This window comes from Phascolarctos cinereus, unplaced genomic scaffold, assembly GCF_003287225.1.
Source record: "Phascolarctos cinereus isolate Bilbo 61053 unplaced genomic scaffold, phaCin_HiC Scaffold_1;HRSCAF=81, whole genome shotgun sequence".
Classification (NCBI taxonomy): domain Eukaryota; kingdom Metazoa; phylum Chordata; class Mammalia; order Diprotodontia; family Phascolarctidae; genus Phascolarctos; species Phascolarctos cinereus.
The window spans coordinates 265,928,923-265,947,963 of NW_027555514.1; the positions used below are offsets into that span (position 1 = coordinate 265,928,923).

The 19,041-nt window shown below is 41.0% G+C and overlaps 1 protein-coding gene across 1 annotated transcript in view; it reads left to right on the forward strand.

Moving 5' to 3' along the window:
* The window catches only part of CFAP54 (cilia and flagella associated protein 54), a 288,300-nt gene that overhangs the window by 246,656 nt on the left and 22,603 nt on the right, over window positions 1–19,041 (forward strand). The window contains exons 65-67 of the mRNA XM_078150421.1: window positions 2,919–3,083; window positions 9,503–9,609; window positions 12,997–13,159. Coding sequence (XP_078006547.1) covers window positions 2,919–3,083; window positions 9,503–9,609; window positions 12,997–13,159 — 435 coding nt within the window. The remainder of the gene's footprint in view (window positions 1–2,918; window positions 3,084–9,502; window positions 9,610–12,996; window positions 13,160–19,041) is intronic.

Genomic DNA, 19,041 nt, shown 5'->3' on the forward strand with positions numbered 1-19,041 from the left:
TGATTCCGGGCTCATGTTCCCTAAAAGAAGCTGTACTTCTTTGATAGCCTGAGTGTCTCTGGATTCACCCCAGCCAGCGATCACAAATCAGCCATTCTGTTAACAAGAGCAACACACCATAACCCCTAAGAGCAGAATGCTGTCTTTTGTGTATGGGTCCAAAATCTACAGAGTCATGGATGCTGCTGTCACCAAGCAACTCATACACTGGGAAAAACTTGCCAGTCTGTGCGCTAGTGGTTGAGCCACAAAGGGCATTTTTCAGGAGCTGTGGTGCTATTCATATGGAAAAGGACCAGTTGGGCCTTTCTCTTTCTCTCTCTCTGCCCTCTCCCAAGCCCCTCTCCAGACATCATCCTCAAGATCTGATTAACTCTCCATAAAGGGAGGCATTTGCTAACTGACTCCTGTCTTTCTATTCTAGAGTTTTGATTGATTGGGTTTTTTCTTTTGTTTCTGATGGTCAGGATAGCCTTCTTGGAGGAGGGGTGGGGTCAATCTAGGTGCTGTTGATATTGTAGGATCCAAGGACGTACCCTTTTCCCAGCCTGGGAAAATTTCTAAAGTTTCCAGAGGGCTGAGTGATCATTGCTTCTCATCTATCCCAAGTTTATCAGTCTACTTCTAAATCCCCACTACAGGGGAAAATGTTTCAAAGTGCTGGTAGCTCAAGGCCATGGAGTTCTGATTGCTTTCTGTAAGAGGCCAAACCAAAAGGAGATTTTTCTGCACATGTTTCTTCTGGAGATCTTTTCTTTTTCCCCCCAGGACTGCTAAATTTGGAGACATAAAACCTGGGTTTGAACACCAGCCCTGGGTCACAGTCTCCTCATCTATAAAATGGATAGATTGGATCTGGTGACTAATTGAGGTCCCTTCAAGCTCCAAGTCTGTATCCAATGGCCCTAAAGTGCCTCATGTTCATGAAATGCTGTATAAATGTCAGACAAGGCTCGGAGGACCAATTGCAGAACCTTAAAGCATTAAAGATGATTATGGTTATTATTACCTGAAAATTGATGCCCCAAGATAAAGTTATTTCTGATGAATGCTTGTCTCCCCCACAATTCAGAGCAGGGAAGAATAATAAATAAGAGGTGCTTTCATTAGGATGGCCCCTCAGGTCATCTTCAGCACCCCAAGATCCCACTAATTCTATTACCCTATCATTTTTTTTGTTTTATTTTGTTTTAATTTTATTTTTTTTCTAATATTGATGACCTCTCCCTAACAAGGACTATGACAATAGACCTTTTGGTAGTTTCCATATGATTATTAATACCATGCCGGGAAGCAGTTGATTTGGCATTTTGGTGGCCAGTTCTAGTACCATGGTCATCCTGAGCACTGAGAGAGGTAGCCTGCTAAAGTTGGAATCACAGGACCTGGATACAAATTCCAGTTCTGCTGCCCCTAAGCCATGTGATCCTAACCTCTCTGGGCCTCCATTTTTTAATCTCTCCAAAAGAGGGAGATAAAAGAGATGATCTCTGGGGTCTCTTCAAGCTCTAAATCTGATCCTAGGAAGTTCTAGGATCTAGTTACTTTCATTGGCTGTGTGGAAATGAAGGTCTTGGCTTTCGACAGATGTGAAAGCTCAGTTGCCTTTAAAAAATAAGCTCTTATAGCTCCCTGTGTCATGTAGAAAGGGTAGTTTTTATATGCAATGGGAAAAGGAGCTATGCTGCAACAAATAAACAGAAAATTGTTCATTTAATTTTTTGAGTATTTGAAGCTTTTACAGGCATTAACCAAACGTCAGAAAAAGTACACAACATGGTTAGAAAGTGGAATATTTGTTTTGAAAAAAACCTAAAGGAGTAGAGAACCTAGTTCCCCCCAGTGACAATTATTGCTTTCATAATAAACACTACAAATTACAAGCAGATTTAACCAGCAGTTTTTGAAGATATGGCAAAATGGTGGCGATGAGGTAGGCTTAGCAGAGGTATAGCCTTCCAGGGGAAGGAAACATACCCCAGAATTCTCTGATGTTTCTGAACTTCTAGGACACTCTAGGACAAAGCCCTTATCACCTCTCCCTTGCTACAGCTCTTCTTACAAGGATTAACTCATGTTGCATCAAAAATATAAGCATAATGAATCAACAGCAAAATATAAGTGTGAGAGCCTGGCCCCAGCCTTGTAGTGTTCGGAACCCAAACAGTTTAAATGTTATAATTCTATCTCTGCTATTGAGAATTGGTTAATAATATCGATTTACAGAAAAGAAGAGAAAAAGTGATTCTGAGTTTGGGTTTCCTAATGTAATGGATGACAAATGGATTGTCTTCCACAAGAAGCCTTTTCAGACACCTATAATGCTAATGCCTTTTCTGTAAGATTATCTCCATTTTACCCTATTGGTATCTTGTCTGTCCATAGTCACTTGCGTGGTGTCTCCCCTTTGGACTCTGAGCTCCTTGAGGGTAGGGCCTCTGTGTGTGTGTGTGTGTGTGTGTGTGTGTGTGTGTGTGTATGTGACTTTCTTTGTATTCCTGGTGCTTACAGTGGTGCCTGACACATAGTAGGTACTTAATAAATGATTGTTGACTTCACAAGTTTTATGCTGGGCAGAGAAGGTAGAAACCTCTAAGTTTTGATTCTCAGCTTTATTTTCATGGCATATCAATGGAGGGTTCTCATCGAGCAAACTCATGTAAAGTATAGATTATAATTTCAATGAAACTTCCTTTTTCTATATTAAACTTGTTCACATATAATACTTAGGGGATGATTAGGGATATAAGGGAGGTGGTGCAGAAAGGAAGTTTCAGGTGAAGTTATTCTTGCAAAATAGGAGAGAAATCAACATAATATGACAAGTCTAATTGTTTTCAAATGTTGGGGTGGGAGGGATGGCTGGGAGTGTGACAAAAAGGCAGAAGAATCTCTAACTGATCCCTTTCTTTCAACAGATGGATCAGGAAATATCTGTGATAGCAGAAAAATTTGCAGCCTCTAAGAACTCCCTAACTCCTCCAGACTTAACAGATTTTGCTGTATATACTATAAGCAAAGATCTTTGCTTTCAGTGGTACCTACCCCCTCTAGAAAAATCTCCAAAGGAAACAGAACCTATGGTGAGCTAACAGAATTATACAAAGTTTTATTGTTGTTATTGTTGTTTTAAACACACTATCTCTTAAAGACAGTGGCTTTTAAAATTATAATTTTCTAATAATATATGTAGCCTATTAAATCTCTTGCAACATTATACAGGGAGACCCTGAAGATTTCTGGGCCACCCTGTACTTTAGAAATTGGATTTAAATTTAAAACAAAGCTATCTTTAAATCAATGGATTTGAAGGATTAATTTTTTTTTTCTGTAAGACATCATTTATGATTTGCTCAAAATCTTTTTGAAATTAGGTTTTTATGGTACACATTTTCTCTTTGCCATTTTGTTAATCTGGAATTTTTCTGTTTTCATATTCATCATATTGATAACATTCATCCATTTCACTTAAGTTTTCCATTTTTTTGGCACATACTTAGTCACAATAGTTTCTAATGCTTTTCTTTATTTCCTCTCCATTCTTTGTAATTCCTTCTCATTTTTTTTTATTTTGGTAATTTGGTTGTCTTTTGGAGGGGGCAGGAGATGGGGAAGATAAAATTAGTTATCCATTAAGCCTTTATTGAGGTCCTACTATGTGCTGGGCACTGTAGCAAGCTTTAGGAGTATAAATAAAGGCAAAAAACAAGGTCCTTGCTCAAGGAGCTCATGGTCTACTGGGGAAGACAACAAGCAAAGAATTATGTTTGACAAAAAGATATTCAGGACAAATTGGAACTAAAGGAAGGCACTAGCATTAATGGGGATTGGGAAAGACTTTCTATAGAAATGGGATTTTGTTGTTATTTGTACTTCATTCTAGAAGAGGACCGTGACAAGGAGGTGATGCCATGACAATTGGATTCAAATGAGGGAGGGCTGTGCAAAATCGCCAGCCTCACCTATTCCTCCAGGGTCATCTGGGTCCATTGGCCGGATATGGATCATCTGGACTACTGGAGATGGGACTTGAAGGAAGCCAGGGAAGCCAAGAGGCAGAAATAAGGAGGGAGAGCCTTCCAGGCATGGGGGACAGTCCATGAAAATACCCAGAATTGGGAGCTGATTGTGTATTTTATTAGTCATTGCAAAAAAGATAGCTCTCAGTTTTATTTATCTCAGTAGCCATTTTATTTTTAATCTTTATCTTTTTTCTGATTTTCAGAATTTCATTTTTTTAAAAATTTGTGGATTGTTGATCTTTCTTCTTTCTTTCTTTCTTTCTTTCTTTCTTTCTTTCTTTCTTTCTTTCTTTCTTTCTTTCTTTCTTTCTTTCTTTCTTTCTTTCTTTCTTTCTTTCTTTCTTTCTTTCTTTCTTTCTTTCTTTCTTTCGCAATCAGAATTGTGACTTGCTAGGATTGTCACATAGCTAGTAAGTGTCTGAGGCTGGATTTGAACTCAGCTCCTCCTGACTCCAGACCTAACATTCTCTCCATGGTGCCACCTAACTGTCCCTGATTGATTGATTTTGTAAAAAAAAGTTATATGTTCAATTCATTGATCTTTTCTTTCTTTTTTTTTTGCCTTTTGATATATTGTATTATAACTTATTTTTCTTTCCTCTCTCATAGTTCTATGAAATTTTGAATGAAATTCCTTGGTATTTGATCGTTCTCTTCTTGCAATATTTTTAATTTGACCTGGGAGTTATGGATCTTACCAGTCACACTCACGTATCATTATATCTAGGACTTCTTTCTGGAGGTGACCTGTGAATTCTTTCAGTTTATATGTTTCTCTCTGGTTCCAGTGCTTCTGGGCAGCTTCCTTTTATGACTTCTCTTACATTAATTAGGTTTTTGTTTTTTTCTTGGAAACTGGTGATTTGTCAGATTTTCTTCTCCATGCATCTTTCCCATTTCATTTGTTTTTTGACAGTCAGTATCTCATGTGCTTTTCAGTTTTTCTGAATTTTGATTTTTGCTCTAATATTTCTTAATGTATAATTGATTTTTGAATTTCACTTCCTCCATTCTTCTTTAGGTTATCCACTGATTCACTAAGGTAGCCCAGCTTCTGTTCTAAGCTGACTATTCTACTACTTCTATATGATAATAACAATAATAATAATAATAATAATAATAATAATAATAACTTTAATATAGTGCTTACTATGTGCTGGGCACTGTGCTAAATGCTTTGCAAGGAGTGCTTAAGTACAGGAGAGTAAAAAGGCCCTGGCACTTACTCATTTATTCAATCTCTCTATTGATTTTTTTCTGTGCTCTTCTGCTTCTCATGATAATTTCTTTCCTTTCCTCTATTTTCTTTCCTTTGTTCTTCTATTTCATTTGCACGTCGATTTCTGTTTTGAAGTTCTGAAGGAGAGAGAGCTAGACTTAGGCATGACCATATTCTGGGCACATATTCTTGTGTTGCCTCCAACCCCCAGGTGTTTTTTTTTCATGTAGACTATTTATCATCTAGCTGCACGTCCCCCATCCCACAAATGGGCAGGTTTTTTTTTTTAAAACCAAATGTAGGAAATGGTTATCCCTCTTAAATTCCATTTCATTAGTCTTGGTACACTGTTCTGACCTGATGAAATATTTTTGTTTCCAAGTTTTGTCATTCAAGTGATTTACTTTTCCTTTAGCTTTGAATTGTCTTCTGCTTTGATCAGTGTGGCCATCCATGCCTCCCCCAGGCCACTGGTAAAATTTCTGAAGCAGAACAAGTCCAGAGACCCATGCTTGGTGCGCTCTACTCCCAGGCTGACATTTAACCACTGGTCACTGGTCCTGTGGTTCTGTCATTCAACTGGTCACATCGCAGCAGGTTTTATTGATTTATTAGGTTGAATTTATCCTTTCTCTAATAGCTCTAGTTGGGATCGGAGCCTTAGGAAGCAGAGAATACTCACAGGAAAGAGAGAGGGGAGGATGAGGTTGGAGTCCTAACTATTACTGTCTTATTCCCTAGGTTTTCAAGTAGAAAATCCCCAAAGTAGCTAAGACTCTTGTGGAAGAAGAACTAAATTTGTTCTGCATTGATCAAGAAGAAAGAATTAGGAGCAAAAGGTGGAAAAGGAAAAGAGACATATTGAAACTTGATGTCAGGAAAGGCTTCTTTATCACTGGAACTGTCTTAAAGTGGATTGGGTTATCTGAGGATTGTTTCATTTTTGCTTGTGTATTCCCAGCACCAAGCAAAGTGCCTGGTACACAGTAGCAGCTTAATAAGTGCCGATGGATGGATTGGTTGGTTGACTGATTAAGGAAGTGGGTTCCTTCTCTTTGTAGATCTTTATGTAAAAGAAGGGTCACCACCTGTGGGTGTGTTATAGAGAGACTTCCTGGTGGCTGAGATCTCTTAAAACTCTGAAATTCTGTGGTTCAGTGGATCAAGCATCCTCATTAATCTCCAGGACTACTTGGCTCAACTAATTTGGCAAAAGATGCCTTTTGCAGCACAGACAGATGAATGAAGCCCTGTTTTCCTAGGCATAAGCCAGGAGACCCTTATTCCACGTCAGTACCTGAAGCCCCCATCCAGCGTACATGAATTCACAACATGGAGGGAGTAAGGTTAGACCATCAGATGGCCATGAGGAGTTAGCCAGCTATCAGAGTCCTGAAAAGAGCACATGGCAGTCGCATGTTCAGGGCACACACATTAGAAATAACCCAGGACCTCAGGCTGCAGATAAAACTAGGACCATGGCCAGTGGCCAAGATCCTTCTCACTGGTCGTTGATGACTTGGTTCAGGTGTGAATAGTGGTCCCACCTTTAACAAGCAGCATGTACTTGGTAGTTGGACATGCCTGCAGTGGAAGGAACACTTCAAGTACTCACTGAAAAAAGTCAGGGAAACAAAGAAAGACAGAAGGAAGATTGAGAGAGGTAGATGGAGAACGAGAAGAGGACAATGCCGCAGGAACTGAGGGAGGAGAACATTTCAGGTTACTGGTGGCTCAGTGTTACTGCGGAAGGAGGTCTCCAGAGGACTGCACCTGGTCCACTGTTCTTTTCCATTTTTATCAGTCACTTGGATAAAGGCATAGATGGCAAACTTATCAACTGTGCAATGGACCCCAAACTGGGAGGGATGACTTGCATTCAGGGTGACAGAATCAGGGACCACAAACCCAGTGCATGTAAGGATTGATGGAATGACTGGGAATGTTTAACCTGGAGAAGACTAAGGTGGGGGTGGGGAGGGAAGGGCAAGAGACTTAATGGCTGTCTTCTGGTATTTGAAGGGAGGGAGGATTAGACTTATTCGATTTGATCCCAGAAGGCAGAACAAGGAGCGATGGGGAATAATTTTTAAAAGGCAGATTTAGACTGAACAATCAGAGCTATCAAACTGTGGAATGAGCCACCTTGGGAGGTCGTGGGCCCCTCTTCATTGGAGGCCTTCAAGAAGAAGTTGAGATTGTACTACAAGGCCCCAAGAGGTCCCCTCCTAGTATGACATTTTGTCATTCTGTGAAATTTAACCACTATCAGGGGTGAGATCAGGTCAGTGAAGAACTAGGAAGTGTCCCCTGCCCTTGATGTTGGCCAATTCAGCCCAAGGGGTTCTACCTGTCTCCCTTCTCCACCCCCTACCCCCGGCCCCCAGATTTTGGGAATTTGTTTTAGACAGGTGGCTGCATTCTTTGTTCCAAGCAGGATTATCTATTGCTTCTTGGCCAATGTGAGCTAAGATCTCTAGCTAGGCATGGAGGTGGGGGCATGTTCAGATATAGCATCTTATCTGTGTATGTTACTCCCAGTTTGAAATCTCTTTCCCCCCAATCCCATGCCTATAACTAAATAGTTTCAGAGGATCACCTAGGAACACTAAGAGGCTGAGAAACTTGCCCAAGGTCACATAGTCGGTGTGTCAGAGGTGTGGTTTGGATCCTAAATCTTCCTGACTCCAAGGCCAATTGTCTGTGCACAATACCAAGGGTTCCCAAGCCAGAGTATCATCACTCCTAGGGCAGAGGTTCTTCATGTAAGTTCCATGAACTTGTTTTAAAAAAAATTTTTTTTTATATTTTCATTACTATACTTCTGCATAATTGGTCTTCTTTGTAACTGTATGTATTTTATCTTGTACATTTAAAGGCATTAGTTTGAGAAATGGTCCATGGATATCACTGGACTGCCAAAGGGGTCCAGGACACAGAGAAGGTTAAGAACTCCTGCCCTACAGGGTAATTCAGCCATGAGACAGATGAATGGAGAATCTTGCCCAAAGTGGTCCATTGGCATTAATACTCATTATAATAAATAACTCACATTGATGAAGCCCTTTAAGGTTTGCAAACATATTATCTCATTTACGTAAGTTAAGGGAATTGAAGTGATATTTTGGGCAGGCTTTGGATAGTACTGAGAAGACAGAGTGCAGGGTTAGGTGTAAAAATAGTGCAGGAGGGCACTGAGAAATGTGCCCTCCCGGCCCTTCCAAGTTGTTATTCCGCATGTGATGCTGGCGCCTGGTGCAGAGGGACCTCCTGCTTCTGCAGCCCTTTGATTGCTGCCTCCTTAGAAGAGAGGGAGAGAAATCCCTCTGGCTGTTTCCCGTGAAGCTTTGCTTGGAGTCTTGCTCTTTCCTGGCTTTCTTGTCAGTCATGGTGCCCTGCTTCTGGGACTCTGGCTGAACCCACTCCCCTGTTTCCCAGCTCCTGAGTGCCATGCCTTCTAGCCGTGCCTCCGGTGGCTTCTGCGGGCTGCAAGTCCTTTACAACTCAGCTGGTAATTCTGCTGTTGAGAAGCCAACAGTCCTATAACACTAGGCTGTGCCTTTGTATTTGAACACTCGATGCCTCTCCCCATGGCCCCTTTCATATTGCCATCTCATGTTAACCCTCAACCCTCAGAACTGGCTGCTATGACAAGTGCAATAATATTTCTTGTCTTGCCCCCACAAGGATAGCAAACAAACCAAACTTTTAAACGAACACTTCCAAGAATGTTTGAAAATAACCCACTTTTCCAGATGTTTTGTCCTCTCAATCCCAAATTCCTAGGGATCAGGACTGGGCTTGTAAATTCATGAATATGGGGAAATCCCAGGTGGACAAACTCCTGCTACCAATGCAGGTTGGCACCTTTTCTCCCAATTTCAGTCTTAGAGAGTTGGCCAGGTTAAGTGTCTTGTCTAAATCTCCTCTATCCTAAAAGAAGAACCCTCCATTCCCCTACCATCCCATCATGCAAGCAACCAAACACTTAGTATACATTCTTCTATCTCTTCTGCTTTTCATAGTTAAACTCTTAGGAAAGGCTCTTGTCTGTTGTCTCACTGGCTCTCCTTCTCTCACTTCTCAACTTTTGCAGTCTGGCTTCTCATCTCATCATTCAATACATTTTCAATTCCATCCAATTAAAAAAGAGAAAAGAACAAAAGGACTGGTTTTTGAAGATGAACATGGTACTGACGTGGAAACGTGTGTGGCAGAGGGTGCCTCTGGTGTGACGTTTACATGCCTTTTAATTTTCTAGGTCATGTTGCTGTATGCCTTTAACACCAAACCTGTCAAGATTCATGACGCCCTGGAGTTCAATAACAGTGGCGTATATTCTGGATCTTTCTGGCTTCCTCTGAACAAGTAAGTGAAGCAGGCTTATCTGTGACATTGGAACATTCTGATGCTATCTTGAATGTCTTTTTAGGCAGGTAGGGTGAAGAGAATTCTGATGGAGTCAAATGTTAAATTGGAAGCGATCTTAGGATTTCTGCAATGGAACATTTCTAGGTGAAGAAGCAGATGCCCAGAGATGTAAAAATGACTTGACCAAGACCAGAAAGCTCATTAACGATGGGTCTCTGACTTCCACGAACAAGCTTTTTCCATGACACCATAGTGGTCGGCCAATCCAGTTACTGCAGGATGGTTAGCTGGGTTATATTTTGCCTTTTGTCTTTAACTGAGGTCAGGAAATTTCAATAGTTCATAGTCCAGAGTGGTGGTCACAAACATTTTTTTTTATGCAATTGGGGTTAAGTGACTTGCCTGGGGTCACACAACTAGTAAGTGTCAAGTGTTTGGTCTGAGGCCAGATTTGAACTCAGGTCCTCCTGACTTCAGGGCCGGTGCTCTATCCACTGTGCTACCTAGCTAACCCTGTCACAAACATTTTTGGTCCTACTCTCCTCACCCCGCAGGTCCAATCAGTCACCATACTCTTGACATCTCTTGCTCCATAGCATCGCTTACATCCAGGAATGAGATGGAGCCACTTCATACCAGCTCTTGTCGTTGTTAAATTCTCTGTGAGCATCTATACCTCAGAAAGCAGCAAACTGCAAATCAGAGCTCGGTTTTTTGGTTTGTAGATTGACTAGACTTAAGAAAGTGATAGAGAAAATGTTAATGGTGCACGTTAAATTTTAAAATGTACTGTGCACATCCTTGTTTGTATCTTAGCCCTTCTTTCCACTCCCACAGTCACCACTTTCATTCAGGCCCTCATCTCCTCTGGCCTGGACAATTACCATAACCTCCTAATTGATCCCCCTGCCTCTCTGCTTTCCAGTTCATCCACCATGTAGCTGCCACAGTGGTTTTTCTTAGTTGCATGTCTGCCCATCTCATTCCCCTGTTCAATAAACTCCATTTCATATCCTCTGACTTCCCATACCCTTTATCCATCCAATCCTCCTTTCTTGAAGGGCCAACTCAAGGGTTAACTCTTTCATGGATCCTTTCCTGACCTCTAAAATTCATGTAATACTTTCTTGCTGTGGAAGAGGTAGGTGAACATGAATACTGTGGATTTTGAAGAATTGTTCTCTCCAGATACTCTGAGTTCAAGGAAACTGAACCAAAGGGTACCTACTTCACTTCTCTCCTTATTGGCTAAGGCAGGATGAACAAGAATGATGCTATTTTTAAAGGGGCCCTCACCATCTTTGAGATTGCCTGTCAATACAGAGAATTTTGTTCAGATTAACCACAGAGGAAATGTATTTCCCACAAGAACAAAGCTGACCTTTAGCAAGTCCTGTGATGCCTCCCCCTCCAGTTTTACGTGCTCCCCCCATTTCTTTCCTGCCACAGAATGCAGCTGACTAGCTGTGTTTTGATGCAGGCCTTAAAATCTGTAAAACCTGACCTGTACCTAAGAAACTGAAGCCGCCTTCAGTCCAAACAGTCTTCCTTAATGAACAAAATGCATTTCTTTTCCTTTCAGTCTGGCTATTCACTTTTTGACCCCTGAGTCCTGCAAAGCTTCTGGGGCCCTAGTGGAACTCCTGTGATCTTACCTAAACCTACCTCTATTTGGGCACTTTCTCACAAACTAAGATTATAATTTACGTGTTTCATATCTATCCTATCTCCCGAGGTGATTATAAATCCTTTGTGGGCAGAGACTGCGCATGATAATTACAATATGGAAAGACAGTGTGGTATAGTAGGTAGGGTGCTGGATTAACAACAATAATAATAATGATACCTGTATCACTTTAAGGCTTACAAAGCACTTTACAAATATCATCTCATTTGATCCTCATAACAATCCTGGGAAGACTTATGGTCTGGTCCTAGCTATTAAGTGACTGACTCTTTTTGACTCACAGTTCACTCTGTAAGATGGGCCAATACGTCCAGCTGTCCTTGCCTGTGAAGGATGCTGAGGCAGCTGTTGGCATGGTGGATGAAGTGGTGGTCCTAGAGACAGGAAGACCTGAGTTCAAATCCTGAGACATTTATTAGCTGTGTGACCATGTCACTTAATCATTCTCAGCCTCACTGTCCTCATCTATAAAATGGGGATGATAACAGTGCTTTTTCTCCACGAGGAACAAAAGAAATAATATGTGTGAGGTGTAGAATATACGTGCAGCTTTGCCAACCCTAAAGCTCTAGCTGATTGTTGGATGTTATCATTGCTGTTGCTGTTGTGAGAGCCTGATGAGGCCACAGAAGTGAAAGCCCTTTGAAAGCAATTAATGAGTTGCCTCCCTAGTGCCCAGCATAGTATCTTGCATGCCACTAGCACCGTGAATTAAATTTTAAATTCCCTAAATTATGAAGTTTCCCCCTCCCTTCCTTCCCTGAGGTGCTGTCTTCCTGCTCTGCGGTTCTCGTTTTTTGAAGCACTCTTCAGCATAGACCTCCAATGTAATAAAACAAAGGCTATTTTTTGAGGTGGTATAGCTATCCATTATTCAGTGAAATGGTGGGAAAACCTGGGTGTAGGGTATTCACAAGCAGAAATAATCAACATAATATAGAAATTAGGCACCATTCTGTAATATTTGTTACAATTTCTAGCAGCGGTCCTGGTTTGGCTGTGTGCCCTTATGAATGCATGTCAAAGGCCATCCACAGTTCCTGCCTTGTAGAATATAAACAGAAGGTAGAGGGAATCTCGTCTTTGCTTCCTAAAGGTTTTTAAGAAATGTAGCAAATCGAGACAACTGGATGTATTCTTAACCTTTGAGCGCAATAACAAAGGTTGAAGTGACCACGTCTCCTTATTAGTGTAATAGAAAATGGCAGTCAACTAGGGGTCAGAAGGCAGGGTTTGAGCAAGACAGAATACCTCTCAAGACTCCATAGTAGAAAGAAGTGCCAGACTTGAGTTCAGGAGACCCAAGTTCAAATGCCATCTCTGACCCTCCTGGCTATGTGTCTATGACACACTACCACCCAGGTAGAACCTTCCTTTTCCTTCTGTTTAAGCAAGATGGAGTATGACCTTGGACTCTCTTACACTTCTGAACTCCTTTTGCTGAGGCTACAAGCTTCTTCCGCCGCATTCATCACCCCCCTTCAGCCCATTTGCCTCCTCACCCATATTTCCTCACTCACTTTCATGTTCAACACCAATATGGACGTTTGAGGACCCCGAAGACCCAACTGACTTCTGGTTAATTGACGTGTTGGTAGATTGGCACGTGCTCACTTTGAACATAAATGTCCTGATATACTTTCCTGCATTTATTTCATAAGGTTGCTGATTACAGATTTTACCCCTGTTGCTTTTAGAGTTATGGCCTTACATGGAAAACTATCTGGCCTTAGGCAGCAAGCTGAAATGTTGTTATACACGTGTCCATTGTCTCCAGAAAGAAGGACGTCATCACTCAGTTCTTCTCCAAAAATCTTCCCAGATCTCCCTGAAAATATCGTGCTCACTAAAGAAATGAAGGCAAGTAACTAACAGAGATGTTAGATGGACCAGTGTCATGTTGCTGTGATGTATCACTTGGGAAGTTTGGATGGGCATAAATTGCCTTTATCAGAGCAGAAACAACTAGTTTCCATCAATCTAAACCAGGAGTTCTTAACCTTTTTTTGTGTCATAGACCCCTTTGGCAGTCTAGCAAAGCCTATGACCCCTTCTCGGAATCATGTCTTTAAATGCATAAGATAAAATATATAGAATTACAAGAGAAACCAATTATATTGAAATATAGATATAATTTTTTCCTATCCAAATTCACAGGCCCCTTGAAATCTGTCCATGGGCTCCCTCCCTCCTAGAATAATGTCTCTAAATAATTGAAGATGTTAAATCTTGAGGTTAGTGAAAATAAGGATGTACATTTTTTTTAAGTGAGGCAATTGGGATTAAGTGACTTGCCCAGAGTCACACAGCTAGTCAGTGTTGTGTGTCTGAGGCCGAATTTGAACTCAGGTCCTCCTGACTCCAGGGCCAGTGTTCTATCCACTGTGCCACCTAGCTACCCTGATGTACATTTTTCCCATGGGCCCCCTAAAATGTATCTGTGGATTCCAAACCCATTGGCTACGCAGGTTGCTTCCTTTCTCCCTCTGGAAGAACCAGTTAAGACATAAATTTTTGGAAAGGGAGTCCATTTCCTCCAGACTTCCTTTCAGAATGTCAGTAGCATTTCTGCTAGAGTCACTGGATACAATTGGATCCAATCCGTAGAAGACACTTCGCTCCCTTATTTTGACTGTCATGAGAAGAGGCCAGTCTTCCCTTGTGTCACTCTTTTCCAAAATGCACACCATTGTCACTGCTTTGACTCTCTTAGCAGGGCTTGACTTCATCCCACTCTCAATTACTGTGAACCTACCATTTGCTAGAAATTCTCAGAGACTTCTCTAGTGGGACTTGCCTGTGGTGTTCAGTGTCCCACTCTTCTCCATACTTTTATTCTTTAAATATTTCTGTTCAGATGTAGTCATTCTTGATTCTTGCGTTAGACTCTTGGTGTTTTAAGCTGGGCTTTGCCGATGAGATGAACTAATGCATTTTTGTATTTATTCAAAAACAGCAGTAGAAAGATTTGCAGGAGGCAGTCTCATCCCTTTAAAAATACCTCCTGTAACCAACAAAGGCTCCTGGGCCCTATGCTGAGCCAGGGGACTGATGGCCTGGCACTTGAAGCTTTGGAATGTGCATCATTTTCTATACCACCGATAATTACAGCAGGGCATCCCAAAGGTTTAATTAATGGTGCCCCAAGTGAAGATAGTAAATAACACCCTCTTTCCCAACAGTCAGATATCTATTTCATGTCCATTATTTTTGAAAAAAGTACAGAGTTGCAGAAAATGTTCATTTCACATCAGTTCTCGGGGAGAACATTAGCCTCTTCCAGATTTCACACAAACTCCCTTTGCAGGACAACTAACAGTGATAATAAGCCTGATATAACATTCTAAGAGTCATTATTGATTGCTTGCATTTCTATAACACTTTGAAGCTTACAAAACTTTTCTCACAACAATAGTGCAACTTAGGTTAAGTAATATCTCTAGTTTACAAATGAGGAAACTGAGGCTCAAAGAGAGTCATGAGACCAGAGATTTAGAGCCAGAAGAGACCTTAGAGATAATCAGATCCAACCCCCACTTTTTACTGATGAAGAAAATGAGATATGAAGTGACTTTCCCCGGGTCTTGGAGCTGATAAGCATGGGGTGAGATTTGAACCTTGGCCTTTCCTATTTCGAGTTTGGTGCTCTATCCATTACACCAGGGGTGTCAAACATGGGTTGTCCACAACACTCCCAAGTGTGGCCCAAACCAGATTAAAATGTAATTGGGAAATATTTAACAAAATAAATAAAAATACAGTAGAACATAAATAATGTGAATATGTGGTTTTCTAAGTCACTATGCAGCCCACAAAGATTCTTATATATGGCTCAGTGTCCCCCATTTCTATGTGAGTTGGACAATACTGCCTTCTACACCATACTCACCATGGCCCCTAAGTATAAAGGTGTCCCTTGTCAGTCCCAGATCAGTTTTCATCTCTTCCCTTGGAGCTTCATGCCTGATTGGTGACTCTCCCCTGGATGCACTAACTGCCTTTGATTTCCTCTTGGACTGGCCAGAGTATAAGATCATTATTTAAAGAGAACTCCCTGTTTATTTGAACAAAAATCCAGTTAATGTGTTAACGTGAAATAATAAACCCTGTTATACCTTGGAGGAAAAAAAAGTAAATATCAGTAGTAAGTATCAGGGCCTGAATTTGAGCCTGGATCTACACTGAACAGGGGTAGGGAACCTGTAGCCTCGAGGCCACATGTGGCTCTCTAGGTCCTCAAATGCAATCCTTTGAGTTCTCCACCCCTGATCCTAGAACCTTCCCTATGTTTTGTTTTCCCATTAAGAGGTGAGCTCCATGAAAGAAGGGACTATCTCTTCTTTTCTATTTGTATTTGTATGGGGTGTTCTGGGAGGAAGTCCCTCTAGTGTGAGGGCTGCTGAGCCCTTTCCAGGATTTCTCATCCACCTTTGGTGTCCTCCCTTTATCCAACCTTCACCCAGGGCTCCAAGAAACTATAGCCACACCCTGGTAAAACCTTCTCCAAAGATGGGCTGAACTACGTGGAAGGCAACTCATAGTCTCAAACCCATTAGAGACTTTGGGGGCTGTCAACCCCAAGCATGCTAAGACTTCCCCCAGCAAAATGGGCAGATGATCAGATGAGAACAGTTTGTTCCAGCAGCCATGACGGCAGCTGAAACAGGCATTTTGGAGCACGTAGAGCTTGGTCAGATATCAAGGATGCCACACGAAGTTCATCCGCTACATCCCGGACCATCACCAGTCATCCTGACTTTTGTCTTGCCACTGGTGTTTGATGACTCTAGAAGAGATAATCAAGCTGATGACTGTGCATCTCTGCCTCACTTAAATCCAATCCACACACAAGTCAAGACATCACCCATCATATCATTGGTCCTCTTCAAAATGAGTAATCCTTGGCACAGTGCTTTGCACATAATAAATGCTTCATTCATCCATTCATTGATTTATATTTTCCACCTCCATCTCACAGTCTCTGTCCATTGTATTTCCTCTATTAATGCATACTCCCTTATTTTAAAAGTATTTTAACTCTTTTGGACTCAGAGGGGAGAGCATGATGAGATTTAGGGTCATAGCCCAGGGCTTTCTTTTCTAAGCAGGTTCTGAAGTCCACTATCAACAGTCATCTCAACTTTTCTAGTTGTGAGCCAATTTATCTTTCCAGCTCAAAGCATTAGGAGAGGCAGTGAAGCTTAGGGCAAAAAATACAGAGGACCAAGAGTCAAACAATTCCAGTTTGCATCCTTATTCTATCCTCGATCAGCTACATGACCTCTCTGGGCCTCAGTTTCCTCAACTACAAAATGACAACAGAGGTGGAGATGCTTTCCAAGATCCCTTCTTATTCTTATGGGCTATTCTCTGTTTTCTGCAGTTGTTTAATCTCCCAACTTTGATAAAGGTTTTTGACCTTTTTCTGTGTTCTGGACCCATTTGGCAGTCTGGAGAAGCCGATGGCCCCTTCCTCAGAATGTTCCTTTTGCACTTACAATACCCTTATACACTTATCAGACTATTTTTAAAAATCAAGTTCACAGATCCTTAGGTTAAGAGCCCCTACTCCAAGTTATATCAATTAAAAAAACTGGATAAGTGAAAGAGAGTGGAGTAACATTGTATATTAAGAAGATTCTCATGGAAGGAAATCCAGAAACCAGACAGAAGTGTGGTGGAGGACATTGCGGTAAAAATTGATGGAAGCAGAAACAGAAGCAATTTTACTGTCTCAGTATACTATAGACCATCTGAACAGAAGGAAGAAATAGATAAGGATCTTAGGAAACACCATAATCTGATACAAAGACATGACTCAATAGTGACAGGGGACTTCAATTATCCAGAATCTATTAGAGCTCTGACAAAAGAATAGCAGTTGAGAATTTCTTGATTTGCCTTAAGGATTAAGTGATCTTTCAAAAAGTGAAGGGAAAAAACAAAGAGGAAAAATATATTCAGAATCCAATTCTTACTAATGAGGATGAATGGGTTGCTTGGAAGAACATGATGGGAACCTTGAGGAAAGTGACTAATTGATCAGTAAATATTTATTAAGCGCCTGCTATGTAGCAGACACTGTGCTAAGCACTGGGCACTAACTCAGGATTTGTGATAAAGAAGGAGAGGAAACCTGGGCCATCTGATATGTACTCTGACTTTGGGGAAAGAAGATGTCACAGGCTTCAGAGGAAGGAAGAGTTGGATTGCATGGAAGAAAACTCTACAGGAAAAATCAGCCCAGGGAGGGTGGCAAATTCTCAAGGCATGAAAGAAAATTATTCCAAAGAGGAAAAATGCAATGTGAAACCACAAAGAACTCCCCTACCAACTTAAAGTTTTAAAACAGACATGTAGAAAATGAAAGCAAGGGTAGGTACTGGAGAATGACTACCCAAACATGCTGCAGTAGAAGTAATGTCCTAACTCTTGTCCCCTTGCTATTTTCTCCCTAAAAAGTCCTCTAGACTGTCCTGGTCCTAGAGACTGTCCTCTAGACTGTCCTGGTTCTAGAGACTGTCCTCTAGACTGTCCTGGTCCTAGAGACTGTCCTCTAGACTGTCCTGGTTCTAGAGACTGTCCTGGTTCTAGAGACTGTCCTCTAGACTGTCCTGGTCCTAGAGACTGTCCTCTAGACTGTCTTGGTTCTAGAGACTGTCTTCTAGACTTGCTTGGCTTAAGTGAACTAAAGGCTTAGGTTGTTAACATCTTGTTACCATTGTCCAACTACCAAACTGCCACAGGGAACTCCAGTTGCTCTCTCTGATGCTTGGTTTGTGGGAAATGGGCAAAGCAGGGATGGAAGCTTCACTCAGCTGAATCGGCTTATCTTCATTGCCTGTCCTTTTTTATTTTTAAATTTATTTTTAAAAATTTTATTCTGAACTTAAGAAATAAAACATGCATTTCCATAACATAGTAGAATAGGGGAAAAAAAGATGATTGTACATGAAACTGCAAATCTGTTATGTACAACTTGCTATTCCTTTTAAATATATCATAAAGTTATCATATAACTTTCTTTTTCTTTCCTTTTTTCTTCCTTCCCACCCCCACCCTAGAATGGCTACCATTAGACGCATATATGCATATATGTATATATGTAAAACAATTGTTCTATTTATCTTCTGTTTATTTCTATTTATACTTCTATTTACCAGTTCTTTCTCTGCACATAGATAGCATCTCCCATCATATGTCCTTTGTAGTTAATTTGGGCATTTATAATAGTCAAAAACTCAAAATTGTTCTTAAAACAATAATTGCGGTTACTGTATACTGCATTCTCTTGGCTCTCTGCTCATTTCACTTTTCATTATTTTGTGCAAGTCTAGCCATGTTTTTCTAAGATCACTGAGCTCATCATTTCTTATAGCACAGGAGTATTCCATCCCAATCACATAACACAACTTGTCCAGCCATTCCTCAATTGATGGGCACCCCTGCAATTTTCAGTTCTTTGCCCATCCTTTTTTTTGAATACTCTTCTCCTCCAGGTGAGTAAATTTCTTTTTGTTAACTGTTCAATGACCTATGAGCATCATTCTGTTCCTTAGTCAGACATAAACTACAAAGGGACTAGACCGAGTCAGGCTCAGCACAAAACAAATGGTAGGGCATGGAAATGATGAGACTGGGCTCTGAGGCTGCCAAGGAAAGCTTTGGGTTGGTGTTTTGAGAGGATCCATTGAAGGATAGGCCAAGGTTTAAGCATGGGAAAAGGGAAGAATGAGGGTGTG